General features: G+C 38.0%; 1 protein-coding gene and 1 long non-coding RNA gene across 2 annotated transcripts in view; both read right to left on the reverse strand.

The window, feature by feature from the left end:
• LOC134653616 (uncharacterized) overlaps positions 1-18460 on the reverse strand; it is a 117092-nt gene that overhangs the window by 22373 nt on the left and 76259 nt on the right. The window lies entirely within an intron of this gene.
• Positions 16241-17940, reverse strand: LOC134653577 (uncharacterized). Its single transcript, XM_063508969.1, has 2 exons — positions 17583-17940; positions 16241-17017 (listed from the first exon to the last, which is right to left on the reverse strand). The coding sequence occupies exons 1-2, from the start codon at positions 17877-17879 to the stop codon at positions 16241-16243; spliced, it is 1074 nt and encodes a 357-aa protein (XP_063365039.1). The 5' UTR covers positions 17880-17940.

Here is an 18460-nt window from a genome sequence, read left to right on the forward strand (position 1 = left end):
GTTATATTAATACCAGTTAGAGCGAAACTCACTAGATGGCATTTAAATCAATAAAGAAAAAACTCAATGACATTGAAGTAACAGTTTTTCGATCAGGTCACGTGTCCGTCTTACGTCTTACGGTCACGTGACACCTCTCGCGAGTTTAACACGTTCCGTGCATGCATCATATGTGTAGCATTTTAGGGTACATATGATACGTGCATGCACCACTAATTATGCACGATCCCATATAAACTTAAAGCATTGCCAAAATTTACACGTGTGAGCTAGGTCTTTTTTATTTGCATGCACATATTACTGGCTATGAATCTTTTAACAAAAAACACGTTGCACGTGAGGACACAATTTCTGGTTCCTAGGTACACAGGCATGTTAACATTTTTTCCCCATCACAAAAAGTGCACACGCTAAAGAAGATTTCACTTCAAAAATTATAGTTTAACCGTAAAGTATTAAGTATGTCTATTTTATAATGATTTTACTAAGCGTAATTTTATTTTGATTTTACTAAGCTTAATGGCCCGATTCGGATTTTGAAACAGACATCTGTTAGATATCTTTTAGACATTCGCCAAGATACGATAACGATATGTTTAAGATCTAACCTGTCAAATTTGACATTTGCGCGATTCTGGAGATACTCTTGAACGATGTCCACAAGATATGGCTTAGAGATCCAATTCACGTCTAATAGATATCTAACTCTATCTAACGTAAAAGTGACATTGGTTGCTCGAATTGCGCTGCAAAAGAGAACTAGTTGAAATCTAAACTATAACGTATCTAGAATGGATCTAGTACGTGTCGTCTCTTGTGAATATCTTGAAGTTAGAATAGGGCAGCTTGTCTAAGGTCTCTTTATTTTGGTTTTACTGCAGCAAAGCTTTGCAAGCAGTAGGAGTAGCTCAGCTCTCGTCTTCGTTAGGGTAATTACAGTGATCGTTAATAACGTGGTGATGACGGATGAGACATGATATTAATTCGATGTCAGCCGTCTTGACGTGACGTCATAACTCGATAAATTAAGGGTTGTAACCTATGTGTGATGATGATTTATCGAATTTTGTGGGAAATAATTAGACGCTTGTATGTTATGGTGTGATGCACCCAGGCCAGTGACAGTTCCCATTCAATTTACGATAAATTTTAATGTAGTAATAAGTTAGTTCCTTACTTCAACTAACGACATTGCTAAATTATAACACGATTAACTACATTTATTATGATATTTTTGGTAGAAAATTTTATTTTAAATATGTATCGTAAATCAGCCTCGTCATAACAACATCTTAATGTACGGCAAATATATAGATAATTGAAGCTTATTCTATGCAATAACTTCATATTTTCATCTTCCCGTAGACGAGCTACAAATTATTCGTAGACGTTTACGCACCAAGTCTGTAGCGTATTGTAACAAGTTTTCTTTTGCAGTGCGTCATTGTAAAGTAATTTACCGCTTGCACCAAGAATATGTGGACTCCATAATTAAAAAAATAATAAAGAAGTCTATACTGGTCACGTTTTATTGATTGATTTAGCATATTAATAATTATTACCAATAGGGGTAAAAAAAACAGTCTCAATGATTAAGACACTGAAATGTTTACCTTTAACTAGCGGAAATAGAAAACAACTTTCTTCGGAATAAAAATGAACGATAAATAACTGAAGCATAGCCAACAATCCGTCCTCAAAAAGCGACAAAAATGCATTTAGGTCCCCCTTCCAGCGTGCAACGCCTCTGAACAACCAGCCTTTCAAGAAGGTGTTGTATTCACACGTACTCTACACGTTATTCCAACTTACAGGCTTTATGCGAATCGAACGTTGAGTCGTACCAATGTAGACCATTTCTAAATTGCGTGCTCCGCTAAAACAATGCATATTATAAACACGAAAAAAGCGATGCTGTAACTTATATTATGTGTAAACGGCCGTGTAGTTTAACTCTTAGCTTAAGTAAGAAGTCGGTACTGGCCCTGCTGAAGCCACGATATCGTCTATATATGCCTGTATTTTTCCCTTATGCTTTTTTGTCAGTAGCTTCTTATAAGACGCACGTGGACGCCATTCTACAGAACCCTAAATTAAGCATGGCCAGACAAAGTATTGATAACAAAAATCCCACTCAATTTGTAAGTACTCCTGAAAATCGGCTGACACACACGGCTGGCCAGACTGGACTGAAGCCCAATTCGAATTAACATTCCTCATTCGTCTATTATCATTCGCCCATGCTTCTCGCATGCGCCGCGAAAGGCATGCCCAAATGATAACAAAACGTCATCATTTGGATATCTCAATGTAAATTCGAATTGGGGTCCTAGTCAGTGTGTTTAAATCGCCTGCCTGCTGTTCAGTAGGCGTTAGAAGAATACCTCCTCAAATATTCCCAGCACCTAACAGCGGACGGGGATATCCTTTTGCAAACCTTACATAGTAGACCTCAATATCCTGAACAACTATACATACTTGAAGACCTTACTTATACTGGTTGTTTTACTATGGATGCGATTGAAATTACAGCCGAGACAATTACCAAGCGCGCTAACTAGACGCGATCTGAGTGAGGCTTTTGTGACTTTGGTGTGTAATATGCTACTTTGTATGTACTGTCTGATTTAAAGTTTTTGGGTGGCTTATCTTTGATAAGAGAGACAAATAAGAAAAAAATAGTATTTCATTAAAGGCCACTTCTTTAGCCAGAATGACAAAAGTGCTAATCCATCTAAGCTAACTATTATGCATCGACTTTGATATAATAAAGCGTGGAAGAAAAAAAAATTGACATTTATTATATCAGTTCCGCCTATTTTCGATATTTATTTTTAAATATATTTCATCAAAATATATCTAATACCTTTAAACGAGCAATTCTTGTTTATTTATTTATTTATTTATTTATATATATGTCGGCGACGGATGGTCCTAATGGCGGTGGGCGCGTGGGGGGAGTACCTAGATGTATTACTTCACAGCCAAAGTAGTAGGTATGCTACAAACGCATGAAATAAACATTCGGACTTGTTAACCATACTAGTGCCTACCATATTTTAGGACTAAGCGATAAAAATAACTAATTGCTATTTAGTTTTAAAAGGTGTGATTTGAAAATAAAAAAAGATCGCATAAATCCGTTCAAATCTTTATTCAAGTGAAACTACACCGGCTCCAACCCTACACCTCTGACTCGAGAAGATTTAACCCGGCAACAAACTCGGCGGGACACATCTTTTCAAAACAACACATAGTTTCTTTATTTTACAAAAGTAAGCTTCTAATGGCACATAAGAAATCAAAATAACACTTGGAATAAAACACTTAGCTAAACGGTTAAACAACGTGAGAATCTATAAGCTTTCAGAATAATCCTTCAGGTGTAAGCCTTCAGGAACGTAGCGAATTAGGCACGAGCTTGGCTAACGTCCGATCTCTAGCGCGGTCCGATCCAGAAGAAGGAAGCCAGTCCCAGCGGCGGAGCCAACCGCTCCCGCCTCCAATTCAAGTTGGTAAACCTGCCTGACCAGTCTACCAACATAACGACAAAAATGCCCGCTCGTGCCTACGTTCACTCAAGATACTACGTCATCTTGACGTTCCAAAGCCTTCTACCTGTCATTTTAGTTCAACAATACGCCAAACATTGCTAATCGATTTTATACAGGCGTCTAACTATGAACTGTAATGCTGCAATACGTCTTTCTGGTGTCCCGCTCCGACACGGCCGTCCTGCGCTACACACGTCCTCGTGTGTGGATGTATGCATTTGATACTGAAACAAAACATACAGCACAGTATCTCATCGCTCGGTCATTCCTGACCAACAATTTGGGTCTCACTCAAATTACTATTAAAATCAAACTTTGTTATCAATCCAACCAGAAAAAATAATTGTTCAAAATTACTTTAACAATCCTCAATTCTCTAGTCAAAAATAGTCCATCGAGCAACGACTAAATAAAAATAATCATCGATAATTACCGCCGCTATCTAACGGATACACTCCAATAATCATCGCCTCCATCTGGCGGATACTCTCAAATTTATGTGAAAACAGAACAATCCCAAACATCAAAAACACAAATCACAACAGCTCTAATTCATTGCTCGACAGTATCACTACTATTGTCGTCAATATCAATTTACGGGGAAATTATCTGGCATTAAAAAAAAATTGGTCATATGTGATCTAAATTTTTGTAAGACATCTTAAAATAAATAAGATTCTGAATTGATAGTTCCAATTTTACTCATATGAACACAGTACATAAACGGGAATTCATTTTTAACAAAACAACACCAGTCCTTCGGTGCATTGCCAGTCCTTCGGCAGATACCAGACCCTCGTCAGAAGTAACCATCTCAGCCGCGTAAGTGCTACTCCTCGCAAAGAGCATTCTGCACATAAAAAGCAGACCACGTGCACCTCTTACATGCTCCGGCACTTCTGATGCGGTCACTAAACAATACCCAGTCCATCGGGCATACTTTCAGTCGATCGAAAGCAAAACAGTATTGCCCAGTCCATCGGGCGTGCCTTCACTCCATCGAAAGCATGACAGTATTGCCCAGTCCATCGGGCGTAATTTTAGTCCTACGAAAGTACAAGCTTTCAGTCCGTCGAAAGCAAAACAATGTTAACAGTGAATTCCAAAAAAGAAAATAAAAACAGGTCTTTAAATCATGTTACTCAGAACCATTGGTACTATCAGCGTCAACTGATCAACTGAAACTGAACATTACTGATCAAAATTACTAAAGATAGCTTTCTTCTTTAGCTTTAACAACAGAAACTCGCTCAAAACTTCTATGCAGAAGTAAAACATCTCAAAATAATCCCAACGAAATGGGAACTGCTCACCAGCTTAATAAAGTATGATGCACGCAACCAAGTCAAAGGTGGTGTTGGTGAGGTCCAACCCAAGCACGGAGGCTGATCCTTTCCGCTTGCCGTTGCCGTTGCTGCGGCAGATTGCGAGAGACACGATGTGGTTCAACATAGCTGGATGTTCCTGAAATCATCATTTGCACGGTATCAGGTTTATCATGAATGCAGGCTAAACTCAAAAGGTTTATGAAATGCAAGGTAGTAGACACAAAAAAACATGTTTCCAATGTATACGGGACTTCAAAAATATCAGAATAAAATTTAAACTTCAATGAGTGCGTTTTATTTCCTTCTATGAACAAAACAAACACGTGTTCCAAAAATAAGTAACAAGGTAAAATGGGCCAATACGAAAAGTGACAGCTTATTAGTTACGTTCGACTGTTATGCTTCGCCATTACACTCAAAATAAAATTCACTAATAAACAATTAGAACGAAACCTGTCCTTTTATTTCCAAATCTCCAGCACAGAAGATACTGCACAGCTGCTTCTGTGTCCCGGGCGTAATGGTATGATGTCTGCAATGGTATGGCTCTGGCTGCAGGACACTGTAACATTAATTTTCATATGCGTAGCTCATGTTTCCATATTATGCACGATTTGTGATGTATCACGGCATTACGAGCAATAATTTGTCGCAATTTTATTAATTACTAAACGTTACAGGGTAAAGATTACATAATCCTTGCATTGGCAAATCAGCAGGATCAATTTCTAACGGTGCATTGTATTTTCATGAAAAAAAATATTTTTTGAGGGTAGATGCACAAGTGAGCGATGAAATAATATCACGTCGCGACAGCCAATATTTGATTTTAATTAACAATATGGATTTCACATCAAAATAACTTAAGATCACTTAGATTTAAATGGATTTTAAAAATTAATTGTATTTTCAAATCAATTATTGAGGGTAGATTCACAAGTGAGCGATGAAATAATATCACGTCGCGACAGCCAATATTGGATTTTAATTAACAATATGGATTTCATACCAAACTTAGATTTAAATGGATTTTAAAAATTAATTGTATTTTCAAATCAATTATTGAGGGTAGATTCATATGTGAACGATAAAATAATATCACGTCGTGATAGCTAATACTTGGTTTTAATTAACAGTATGGATTTAAAATCAAAATAACTCAAGATCGCTTCGATTTAAATGGATTACAAAAATTAATTACAAAGAAACATAACGATCCCAGAGATGACGTCACGTCACGACCACTCTGTTCGATAGCCCCAATAATAATTCACAATTTCACAATAATTCTCACCAAATAACAATGAATTACACTCACCTTTCAATGAAGGTTAGACACGTGAGCTTACCTTACCACGTGTCCAGATTATGGAATGTAGGTCACCAGAAATACACCACGCTCCCAGGTGGCTGTGTAAGCAATACATGAAACTCCGCATCTATCCCACTTGCTGATGTCGGGGACAGATGGTCCTAATGGCGGTGGGCGCGTGGGGGGAGTACCTAGATGTATTACTTCACAGCCAAAGTAGTAGGTATGCTACAAACGCATGAAATAAACATTCGGACTTGTTAACCATACTAGTGCCTACCATATTTTAGGACTAAGCGATAAAAATAACTAATTGCTATTTAGTTTTAAAAGGTGTGATTTGAAAATAAAAAAAGATCGCATAAATCCGTTCAAATCTTTATTCAAGTGAAACTACACCGGCTCCAACCCTACACCTCTGACTCGAGAAGATTTAACCCGGCAACAAACTCGGCGGGACACATCTTTTCAAAACAACACATAGTTTCTTTATTTTACAAAAGTAAGCTTCTAATGGCACATAAGAAATCAAAATAACACTTGGAATAAAACACTTAGCTAAACGGTTAAACAACGTGAGAATCTATAAGCTTTCAGAATAATCCTTCAGGTGTAAGCCTTCAGGAACGTAGCGAATTAGGCACGAGCTTGGCTAACGTCCGATCTCTAGCGCGGTCCGATCCAGAAGAAGGAAGCCAGTCCCAGCGGCGGAGCCAACCGCTCCCGCCTCCAATTCAAGTTGGTAAACCTGCCTGACCAGTCTACCAACATAACGACAAAAATGCCCGCTCGTGCCTACGTTCACTCAAGATACTACGTCATCTTGACGTTCCAAAGCCTTCTACCTGTCATTTTAGTTCAACAATACGCCAAACATTGCTAATCGATTTTATACAGGCGTCTAACTATGAACTGTAATGCTGCAATACGTCTTTCTGGTGTCCCGCTCCGACATATATATTTCGGGGATCTCGGAAACGGCTCCAACGATTTCGATGAAATTTGCTATATGGGGGTTTTCGGGGGCGAAAAATCGATCTAACTAGGTCTTATCTCTGGGAAAACGCGCATTTTCGAGTTTTTATATGTTTTCCGAGCGAAGCTCGGTTACCCAGATATTTGACATAAAGATCGATTTTCCTGTGTAAACCGATATAGACAAAATGTCGTACAATTTAACCACACTTTTCTAGCATCGATATTTTCATCAAAACGCGGAACGAATGTCGAACGAAGTGACCGGAAAATTTGATAGCTATCCGTACAGCGTACAGTAGTGATGGACCACAAGAACTTTTGCGAAACAAAAAATATAGAATACTTTTTTTTTTATTATTATAGAGGACGTTAAGTAGGTACCTATTTATTCAAGTTTTTTTTAAATCCATTCATTCAATCTTTCTTGTATAAAAAACATAAACACATTCATGTTATTCCACAAACAAAAGAAATGTAGTTGTCATAGCCCACGTTTAATGTACTCTGGTGTGGCAACGGTATCTGTTTATTAATAACCCATACACGTACCTATAGCATTTGTTTTTTGTCTGAACTCTTTGAAGTTACAAGGTCTTCCTCCTACTCATTTTCAGAAGTTATCCAGAGTATTGAGGGGCATATATGGGTTAAGGGAATATTAAGTTAATATTAATAAAATTATTTTGTAACGGGAATATTTCCGGGCAAATTTTCCCAAACACAGCACAGTACTACTCTCTACAACATGAGAGCGGGCCACAGAAGCGTTAGCGTTTTTACATAAACGGAAGCTGAATAGAATCCGACGCGCCGCAAAATGTTTTATCGAACGCTTTCAAAATAGGAACTCTCCACCGATAAAACATTTCAAACGAACTAAATTTTCTGTTAATTGAAAACCCTTGGTTTGAACTGGCTTGTTATGTTGTGTACAATATATGAGCAATTGATGCCAGTAGTGCTTAATTTCATTTTGTTTGAGGTGAAAATAATTGTTGATGCGTGTGTAGTTTAAAGTGCCTTCGTAGTTTTTTACATATTAACACCTGAAAATATTCTACCATAGTTTAGTGTTGAGTCGCTCACTCGTGAGGCACCTCATTTGTACCACTCATTTTGTTAATTTGTCGCAGTACTTCGTACCGCAAAAATGTCTTACTTCACTCCTCTATTCATTTTACTTGATTCTAAAATTATCTTTCTCCTAAAAGTTCTATTCTTAACCTTCAGAATTGCACTCCAATTAAATGTTACTATTTATTTATTTATAAAGGAAGTGATGGATACATAAATATGTATATACATTAAATATTTTTGTCGCCGTTGGAATTAATGGAATAGTCGGCGCTGAAAATATGCTAGTACCTCACCTCATTTGAAGTAAGACATTGTAACACCTCATTTTAGAAAATGAGGTACTCATACAAACTCATTTTAAATTGATGTCCTACCCATCACTACGGCATAGTTAACGATTTCGATGAAATTTGCTATATTGTGGTTTTTTTGAGGCGAAAAATCGATATAGCTAGGTTTTATCCCTGGGTAAAAGCGCGACTTTGAGTTTTTATATGTTTTCCGAGCAAAGCTCGGTCTCTCAGATATTAATGTATTAGTAAAGTGATAAGAAAACCAAAGGATTAGAAAACAAGAATATTGTAGGTAGTTGATTTATCGTTATAGCAAAATTGGGTAGTGATATTGTTTTATTTAACTTTCCCTGTTATTATGTTAATGTGTGGGTCAAATCTTGGAAGCTTGTCCCACTTCCCGATTCATTCATTCATTTATTTATTTCTATAACAATATGATATTGTGTTAAAAAATCTTACAAACTAATACATGCACATAATAAAAATATAAAATAACAGCGGGACATGTCAACAAATAAAAATTCCAAAATTTCAATCACAAAAAAAAAGTACATCGATAAAGTAGGTAATAAAAATGTCATCATAGAAAGTGTAAACTTACATGTATGATTTCCGATTGAGCTGAAATTTTGCATACACATGTAAATCGGGTGACAATGCAATATTATTATGAGATTTAGCTCATATGATGATCGGTTGTTATAATAGGGATGATGACACATGTTGAATTTTATAACAAAATCTAGTAAAATAGATAGCAAACGAGCAATTTATCACAATAATGTGGATATTAAAATAAAATATTGAAAAATTACAAAATTACTTACAGGACCTGAAAGTTACAAAATTTAAGTTTTTTTTTAACTTCCAAAAACGATAAAAGTAAGGGTACCATTCGATTCCTTACATTTCATCCAAAAAAATATTGTATAGCAACTATATACATAAACGCAATATTTCACCGACAAAACGCAATTTTCTTGTTTTGTCCATACTACAAGATGGGCGATGACGTCACGGCCTCTGACCGTTTTGTATAGGGCGTTTCGCGAGTGAAGTGCGACTGCCGGACTTTGACTACAATTTCTGACTTTTGTGTTACTTTAATGCAATGGGTCCCATATAGACATTTGATCCTAAAAACAAACCCGATCGATTGATACCATAAAAAAAAATAGTCATGTAGCCTATTGTCTCAACGAGTATTAGTTGCCTGTGGAAAGAAAAGTACAGATATAAAAACGTGTACCAAAAATGAAATTATTGCCAAAAACAAATTAAAATTTCTTATGGTGGAACAAAGAATATTATATTTATTGACTTAATCAATACGCAAATGGGAGGTTCCCTGTTTTTCAAATGAGTTGTAATTGCTTACAGCAGCAAATAATGGAACATCAAAGCGAATCATTTAAATTCTTCTATAGGAAATAGGTATAAAACATCAAACGGATTTAAACTCAGAGTTTTAACTAAGTTTCGAAGCAACCGCAATTCTGTATGAAACCAACGAACTGTAAAATTAACATACCTATAATAATATAACTTTGCAAGCATGAACTTGGAAATAATAAAAAAGCAATAAAATATTGTGTTATTACTAGCACTCTCAATGGACATATTTTCTACGAAAAACAAAAAGTTTTATATTTCCAACCTAGGAGTACAGTCAAGTATAAAAATATGGGTGCAGACAATTTACTCAAAAATATGTCGCATAGTTATTAATTTGCTGACATTAGAGCTATAGGACATGTTTTTGAGTATGATGTGTGCACCCATATTTTTAAACTTTATACTGTACCTAGTGTAGGTATGATGATGTATTTATGTCCGCTTATTATCGGGTCTATTCAGACACTAATTTCTATCTGAATAGACCTCCATAATCAACATAAGTAGCTGCATATTTGTTGACCACGAAATACGCACAAATTATGCACCCATGCCGTCGTGGTCTGCATTTCAATCAGAATTGACGCAGATAAAAAATTGTTATGATAAAAATGTTAAAACGGTTTATGTAAAATGTTAACTTTTCAGACGGTTTTAGCTGTAGCAATTATCGTTATTCATATTCAAATCAGGCGATTTTCTTTATAAAATGTACCGAACAGATAAAGTTTTGCAATTATGTATAATATGTTTAACATTGGCTTGGATACGAACATTTACGGAAACGATTTTTTTAAAATTGTACTAAATATAGGTAGAGTTCAATTTTCAACCTCCCTGAAGTCACAAGGTTTGTTTCAAACTATGTAAATAACGTATTTTGGAATAATTCCAACAAAATTTTATTTTTCAGTAATGAGAAACGTTAGACTAGGTACTTACATCAACAGTTGATTGAAACGTAACATTTGTTAAAGCCGTTTTGAGAAACATCAAGAAAACATAGTTCTGAAAACCCCATGTGATTTTTTAATGTACATAACGAAAACATGTACATATATAATCTTAATGGTACTGGAGAAAAGAATGATGACTGACAACACGGGTAAAAATAGCAAAGAGATCAGGATTCGAATGAGACTGACAGTGTGTGTGCGATTTCTCTCAATTTAATACGATGATCACTGTGAATGAAACAGAGTTATAAAATGTTACAGGTAAATATAAAATAAAACGCGTGAGAAAGGTATAGATCGTCTTCAATTTGCACGTTCGCTACCCCACGGCCCCCCTCGCACTAATTACTGCCAAGCCCCGCATCTTTATACAGATCACGGAACCACTCTCAACGCTATTGATTGAACTTGTGGGAATTACTCGCGGTCCACGGAGTAATTCACCTCGGCACCTATTAGTAGAGGCCAATACTCGTAGCTACATAATAAAATAAGTTTATACTTTCTTTTTACTTGCTTATGCAAGTCAACGTAGAAATAGTGTGCTGAAAGTTTGAGTAGAAAGGCAGGATGGCTTTTTTAGGGTTCCGTAGCCAAATGGCAAAAAACGGAACCCTTATAGATTCGTCATGTCTGTCTGTCTGTCTGTCTGTCCGTCTGTCCGTCTGTCCGTCTGTCCGTCTGTCTGTCCGTCCGTATGTCACAGCCACTTTTCTCCGAAACTATAAGAACTATATTGTTGAAACTTGGTAAGTAGATGTATTCTGTGAACCGCATTAAGATTTTCACACAAAAATAGAAAGAAAAAACAATAAATTTTTGGGGTTCCCCATACTTCGAACTGAAACCCAAAATTTTTTTTTTCATCAAACCCATACGTGTGGGGTATCTATGGATAGGTCTTCAAAAATGATATTGAGGTTTCTAATATCATTTTTTTCTAAACTGAATAGTTTGCGCGAGAGACACTTACAAAGTGGTAAAATGTGTGTCCCCCCCCCCTGTAACTTCTAAAATAAGAGAATGATAAAACTAAAAAAAATATATGATGTACATTACCATGCAAACTTCCACCGAAAATTGGTTTGAACGAGATCTAGTAAGTAGTTTTTTTTTTATACGTCATAAATCGCCTAAATACGGAACCCTTCATGGGCGAGTCCGACTCGCACTTGGCCGCTTTTTTATTGCTACCTACTCATATTTTAAATCCCATTCCAGTTTAAATTTCTATGATAAAATTTACAATCTTCTCACTCTTTACGATTAGCGAAAAGCAACTAGCGAGTATTTTTATTGCCAGCAATCAATGGGACATCGCACCAGTCCCGTAACTCCCGTAATATGTACCAATTTATTTGTAACCCACCATAGAACCATTTGCGAAATGTTATAATAATTTTACTTTTTTAGTGCTCCGTTAGTGTATGGCCTGAGTGGATGCTCGAGTTGGGCGTGCAGCGGGGTGGGGCGTGCGGCGTGCATGTTAAACAAATGAAAACGTATAGGAGCGGCCTTAGTGCACGCTGCTCAAATCACTTGTGAGCCCGACGCCACGTTGCACGCCCCGCCGAACGCTCCACTTCGAGCGTCCACTCAGGCCTTACACTTATAGTTTCGCCATGTTCGTCTGTCCGTCCGACGCTTTGCACAGTGATCGTTAGTGCCAAAAAGCTGCAATTTGGCATGGATGTATGGATCAATCATGCCGACAAAGTGAGTCAATTTAATGCCAAGGCCGTAATGTGAATAGGTTTCACAGTCAGTCAGGAATCAAGTTGTTCGATATTACGTACCGTACGTATGTTTATGATAAATAAACGGATATTCAATATATATGTTTAATTACTATACAAATATGTCGAATTAATTAAACAGTAATTACATGATATGACAATTATAAAACATTGTTGAATTGTAGCCAATTTCCCTTTGAATGCAACTGACTACCGCTGACGATAAAAACCGTTACATACTGAATTTTATCGCGGATTTTCTACGTAATCGAGAGAGCTCAGCAAAAAGTAAAATAAAATGCTAGCTACTGGAATTTTTCCAGGCAAAGCAATGAAGAGAAGGCTGGGTACACAGGACGCTAGTGAAAAGAAGGCTGCCCTCCCAGAGGTGCCGACACCGCAATTGGCTTTCGTATTACCTTTCCAATACCGTTTTCATGTATTGTACCGACAACCGGCAAAAAATAAATTGAACTAGTGCTCCTTTTCAGTTAGCTTCGACTCAGCCAAAAGCAGAGTGATAACTTTTTATGCGACGATATACGAGGCATAAAGTTCCGTCTATTCAAACACGCTGAGTTACTAGGGAAAATGACAACTAATCCGCGCTACGAACTGATTCGTACGCTCCAGCCCCACTCGTTGTTTTCTTTTTCACACTTCAACAACCTCTCGGGTGCGTATCAGCGGCGCGAGTGGCGGGTGTAAATTGAAACACTTGCAAATTTACCCCATACATTATTCATATGCCGAACACCCTCGCTGCAAGACCGACAGCTACAGTGACGCTCCAGCCAAGTTAACAAAAAGATACAAAGAATGTTTAATTAGTGAGTTTACGCGGCAATATTAGTTTAGGCCTCATAGGCACAGTCTTTTATCAGTGGTGTGAATAATTTGACAGTGGCTTTGTGACGCACAAATCGCACCCAATTTCAGAGGGCTCGCGGAACATAAGTAAAGCGGGTCAACCATTATACGTGTAACAAATGGGCGCTCGCGGTGTTAAGCTTTCGAAGACGGTTTGGCCTTGTATTTTCATTGCTTATAGGTTTAACTTCTACTCAACCAGTATCTATTGATCTCCGGTCACCTGTATTTATTAAAGATCTCAAGATCGCATTATACTGATTCACCAGAGTCGAGGGCACGCTGGCACTTGGGAAACGTAGGGAATAATAACTGTGCGCAATAAGGACGAGGTTCGGAAACCCGAACCTGTATTATTCTGACCCTAATAAATTTGCCAAGTCAAACCGGCATTGTCAGACAAATGTGTTTGAAGAGCCATATAATTACAGTAGTACGCCTACGAAAGGTAGAATTCATTAGAACGAGCGGCTGAATTCTTGCCCTTCCGACAGACATAAACAAGACCGCAAAATTTCGAAGTACATATCTTTACAGTTAAGGGGCCACTGATTAACAGTCCGCCGGACGGTATCGGCCTGTCAGTTGTTCGGAACTGTCAACTTTTTGTTCTAACTGACAGGCCGATACCGTCCGGCGGACTGGTAATCAGTGGGCCCCTTTAGATTGTTGTGTCCAATCAAATTATTTCTATGAACATAGTTAAAATAAGTTGGTCGTGTACTTTTGTACTCATACTCGTATGTCTTATAGCATGTTAAATATATAGACCAGTACGGATATGATGGTCGTTCTTGTCTACGTGACAGCGTGATAAAACGGTGTCCGTCACTTTCTTTCCCACGGTGTTAAACAGTGACAGTTATTTTATCACGTGGATAAAGATGGATAAAGCTGTCCATAATAGGCTGGCAGGGATGTTGCGAATATCCGCATCCGCATCCACAACCGCGGAACTTCCGCATGATTTTCAACATCCGCATCTGCATCCGCATCCGCATAAAATCGATGCGGAGTTTAATGCGGATGCGGATGTGGAACAGGTCGGTACAGGAACGTCTTAGCATCGGCGTAAGTGCTAGACTGCTAGGTAATTTATTCATTAGCCAAAAAACCTATTAGAAATGAGCAGTCAAGCGTGAGTGGGACTTAACGGAACCCTTGGAACGCGAGTCCGACTCGCACTTGGCCGGATTTTTGAAATAAAATTACTAAAATGTAATATTTGACGTTTTTTATGTACCTATCTATCTTGACATCCGCATCCGCATCCGCGGATGTCAAAAAATCGGCATCCGCAACATCCCTGATATAGACTTTGAAGGAGAAACATATTGGCCATTTTGATGTCTAAATAAATGCTAGAAAACAAGAAAACCTATAAAAGCAATAAGTACTTTCAAAACTTCTACTTATCTCGTTTTTCGCACCGCCAGGCGTGGCTCACTCCGCGATTTCGTCGCTTTGCTACAGGTAGCTAAAAGTAGGTAAATACATCCGTTCCAACCCAATTTTGGAGAAAGCCATAAGCCGCGCGTGGCGCTGTCCCCACCTAGCGGCCATATCTGTGTTAGAGAGTGAGTCTTCTGTACCTAGTACTATTATTTATTCTGTGGCACCGCCTAGTTTAACTAGGTACAGATCCATTTATAAAATCAACACTCCAAAACCTACATAAACAAAATGCAAATTTATAAAACACATTTTCCTTGAAGAGTTAAACGTAATTTCTTTCTCGCCAAGGCGTTTCCTGATATAAATTACAAGTGTAAAATTCACAACAACAAAAGCGGAACAACAAAAGGCTCGCGGCCCAACATCCGGCCGACCCTTCCAAACTTAGCAGCCTGATTACGGATTTCCGAATAAGAAAATAAGAGAATAATGCCGCGCCACGTATACCCAAGTGTTTGTAAATAAACCCTGTTTTATTTACTTCAAAATTTTGCAAAAAAGCTTACTCAGACGTCCGCCGGTATCCAGTAGACAAGTAAGCCTACGCCGGCGGCATTAGTCTTTGATTTTTATTTTATTTAGTCTTTAGGTTTTAATGAGCTTTATAGTCTGTTCGGAAAGAGAATAGTCGTGAAATGTATTGGGCCCCATACATTCCACGAGTTTTCTCTCGCACAGACTCTAATATAGGAATGGAACGTTAGAGGATAGCGTGAAACGGAACGTAAGGGAGAGAGAAGGATGACAAGTGCAAAAGGGACGGGGAGAACGATTTGAATGGTGAGTGAGCGAACGTGCGTTACGGTGTCTAAATATTCTGTAAATTATTGTTACTTTATTAAATAAAACAAGTCAAGTGTTATTTTGGTTTTTATTACGAGGCCTAACATAATCCCACATCTATATAATATATATATATTATAATTATTATATAGTCTGTCAAGCTGGATATGTCAGTAGCAATGTAAAGCAAATTAAAGTATGGTATCCCTAGGAAAGGAACAAAAAGCAGCAATGTACATCGAACGATGAAATGTTAACAAAACAGTTGTTAAATGACACGCGATTTTCGAACAATTCATACGTAGTGTTACTAACCCGCGATTTTTTGCCGCCTTTTTCTACTGACAAGATTTGCTTGAACAACTATGTATATATTATATGAAACTTTTGCGTCATATTTTTCATTTCAATTATCAAAACAAGGCACGACGTACTGGTGAGAACGATCGGATCACAAAGAAACGGTCACAATTAGGTAAGTATGGAAATCCTTAATGAACTTATTCGTCGTTCACGTGTTGTATCGAACTTTTTCGATTCGTCAGAAGGTTGATATGGAAATCTACGTAATCCATTAGTTTCGGTTGAGGAGTATAATGTTGAACATACAAGTGGAACCTAGGGTCTTTTTGAGGCCCAGCATCTCCTGCCTCTGCAGGAGTCGGCGCTGGTGCCACTGGCATCTTGGACCTCACCGGCGACTTAGGCATAAAGGGCCCTCTATCAACAAAGGCTGTCGGAGGCCTTACTTTCCTCCACAAAAAAGGCTCCTTGTGTATAGACCCGTGATGCAATTGCGAATGCCGGTAATCGGGAGGCTTGGGCACTGGACTGGTCAACTCATACATTTCGGGCAAAGACAAATACCAGTACTCGGCTCCATCTCCAATAATAGGGAAAAGCCTCTTATTAGAGAAATTCGGACGATGTTTTCTGACAAATTCGTCATATTTCAGTTTCAATCTCTTCATATACTGCTTGTAGTGAATTGATTTCAAAAGTTTTTCAAATTGCGTTAGTTCTGTTGTAGCTGGGTCAGAATAGACGCCTGCGCGGCTTAAGGTTCTAAGGAGGTGATGCAGTTTGAATACGACAAAGGCAAGCCATTTCCTTGCTTCCTCCTCGAGGATCCTGAGGTTGTCAGCTCTGCTGATGAGGCCAAACTCCAAGGCCTCGGCAGCGCGACGCTCCCCTCTCTCAGTCACGGTGGCCAGCCAGCGGCGGTAGCGGCGGTAGCAGAATTTGGTGTGTCTTGAATAGTGACCACGCCATAGAGCCTGTCGCGAATGACGAGACTAATCAATGGAATGTAAATGGATCATTCTCAAAAAAAAATGTCTGCGGTCTAATTGCCGCGACCCATACAAAATGTATGAAAAGAGTCGTGGCAATTAGACGCAACCGCAGACATAAGTATTCTCAGAGAATGACCCACCTCATCTTAAATGTATATGTAGTTGTCAAAGCTGAAGATTGTTGTGACAAATTATTAAAAATAAACCATCAACGAGCAGATATCAAGTTAATTGGTAATTTGTAGAACTGTAGAAACTATTCGAATAATATTAAAAGTAGACATCCCCTCTTTTAAAAGCAAACAACGAACCTTATTTTTTTAGGGAGGTAAATGTTACTAAATAGACCCATCATTTTATAAATTCTACGAATAATATAACATACTCGTATTTACCTTAAAGATAATTTAAGAATTTCCATAAGCTACAGGTCGTTCTAAGGATTTGTTAATTAATATACAAATAACCGTATCTGTAAACTTGGCTAAATATAAGACAATGATGAGTACGCTGGCTCAATGCGAGTTGGATATCTACTAGTAAATACCTGTATCCTAGTAGCAGCTTTGTCGTAGTATCTCCCATGTTTCTGCCGCACAGCTCGACGCAAGGCTGCCATATACGTTTTCCGGGCCAGGTATATTCTGAATGCGCGCTGGATAATAGTAGCCTTCTTGGACAACCACGCAATATGCTTCCTAATCAAGTAGCCTCGAACCATTCGCTGCAGTAGCACCACGGCTAGGAATCTCTTATGACGCTGGGATTCTGCCTCGTCCGCACGTTCTTGCAAGATCGCGTAGTACGCGTCTGGTGAAGGCAGGAATGCGTTCACTCTAGCCATTTGAAATTTTAACTTTGGATGCGAAGTAAACAATTGTGCAGGCAACTGACATTTCGCAATGACATTGACGATTTTGACGATGATTTGACGTTATAAAAATATTGTTTAATTAAGTAGTTTATATTGACATAGTTTGTATTTCGTGGATTCAAATAAAAAGATCTAACTCCAGTACGCTATAGTTTGTCAAAGGACTGTCTCATTTCAAACGTAGACAGAAGTAGCAGCACCAAAAAGAAAAGGATGAGCATAGTTTTTTGGTTCTTATTTAGAGTCTGTTCGGAAAGAGAAGAGTCGTGGAATGTATTGGGCCCCATACATTTTCCACGACTCTTCTCATTCCGCACAGACTCTACTGACAAATTGGTTTGACCAACTATACTTACAATAAGATATTTGAAAGTATAGCTTAAATTTCCTTCAAACCCCTAATATTTTTATTTAATAATTAAGCAAGACAACCTCTCCAGTTTCGTCTAGTTCTGTCTATTCAATTCGTAGTAAGCGCAGCTTGTTTTTTTATTTAGGCCCTTAAATGAGGAGGTGTCTCGGTTGCCCATTTCATTCCCTTCCCCCAAGCA

Source organism: Cydia amplana, chromosome 13, assembly GCF_948474715.1.
Source record: "Cydia amplana chromosome 13, ilCydAmpl1.1, whole genome shotgun sequence".
In the NCBI taxonomy this organism is placed as follows: domain Eukaryota; kingdom Metazoa; phylum Arthropoda; class Insecta; order Lepidoptera; family Tortricidae; genus Cydia; species Cydia amplana.

Coding starts and splice junctions, on each gene's coding strand:
- LOC134653577 (XM_063508969.1), bottom strand. CDS start 17,879: ATGGCTAGAGTGAACGCATTCCTGCCTTCACCAGACGCGTACTACGCG. Junction 17,018..17,582: donor AAGCTGCTACTAGGATACAG/GTATTTACTAGT, acceptor CATTCGCGACAG/GCTCTATGGCGTGGTCACTA.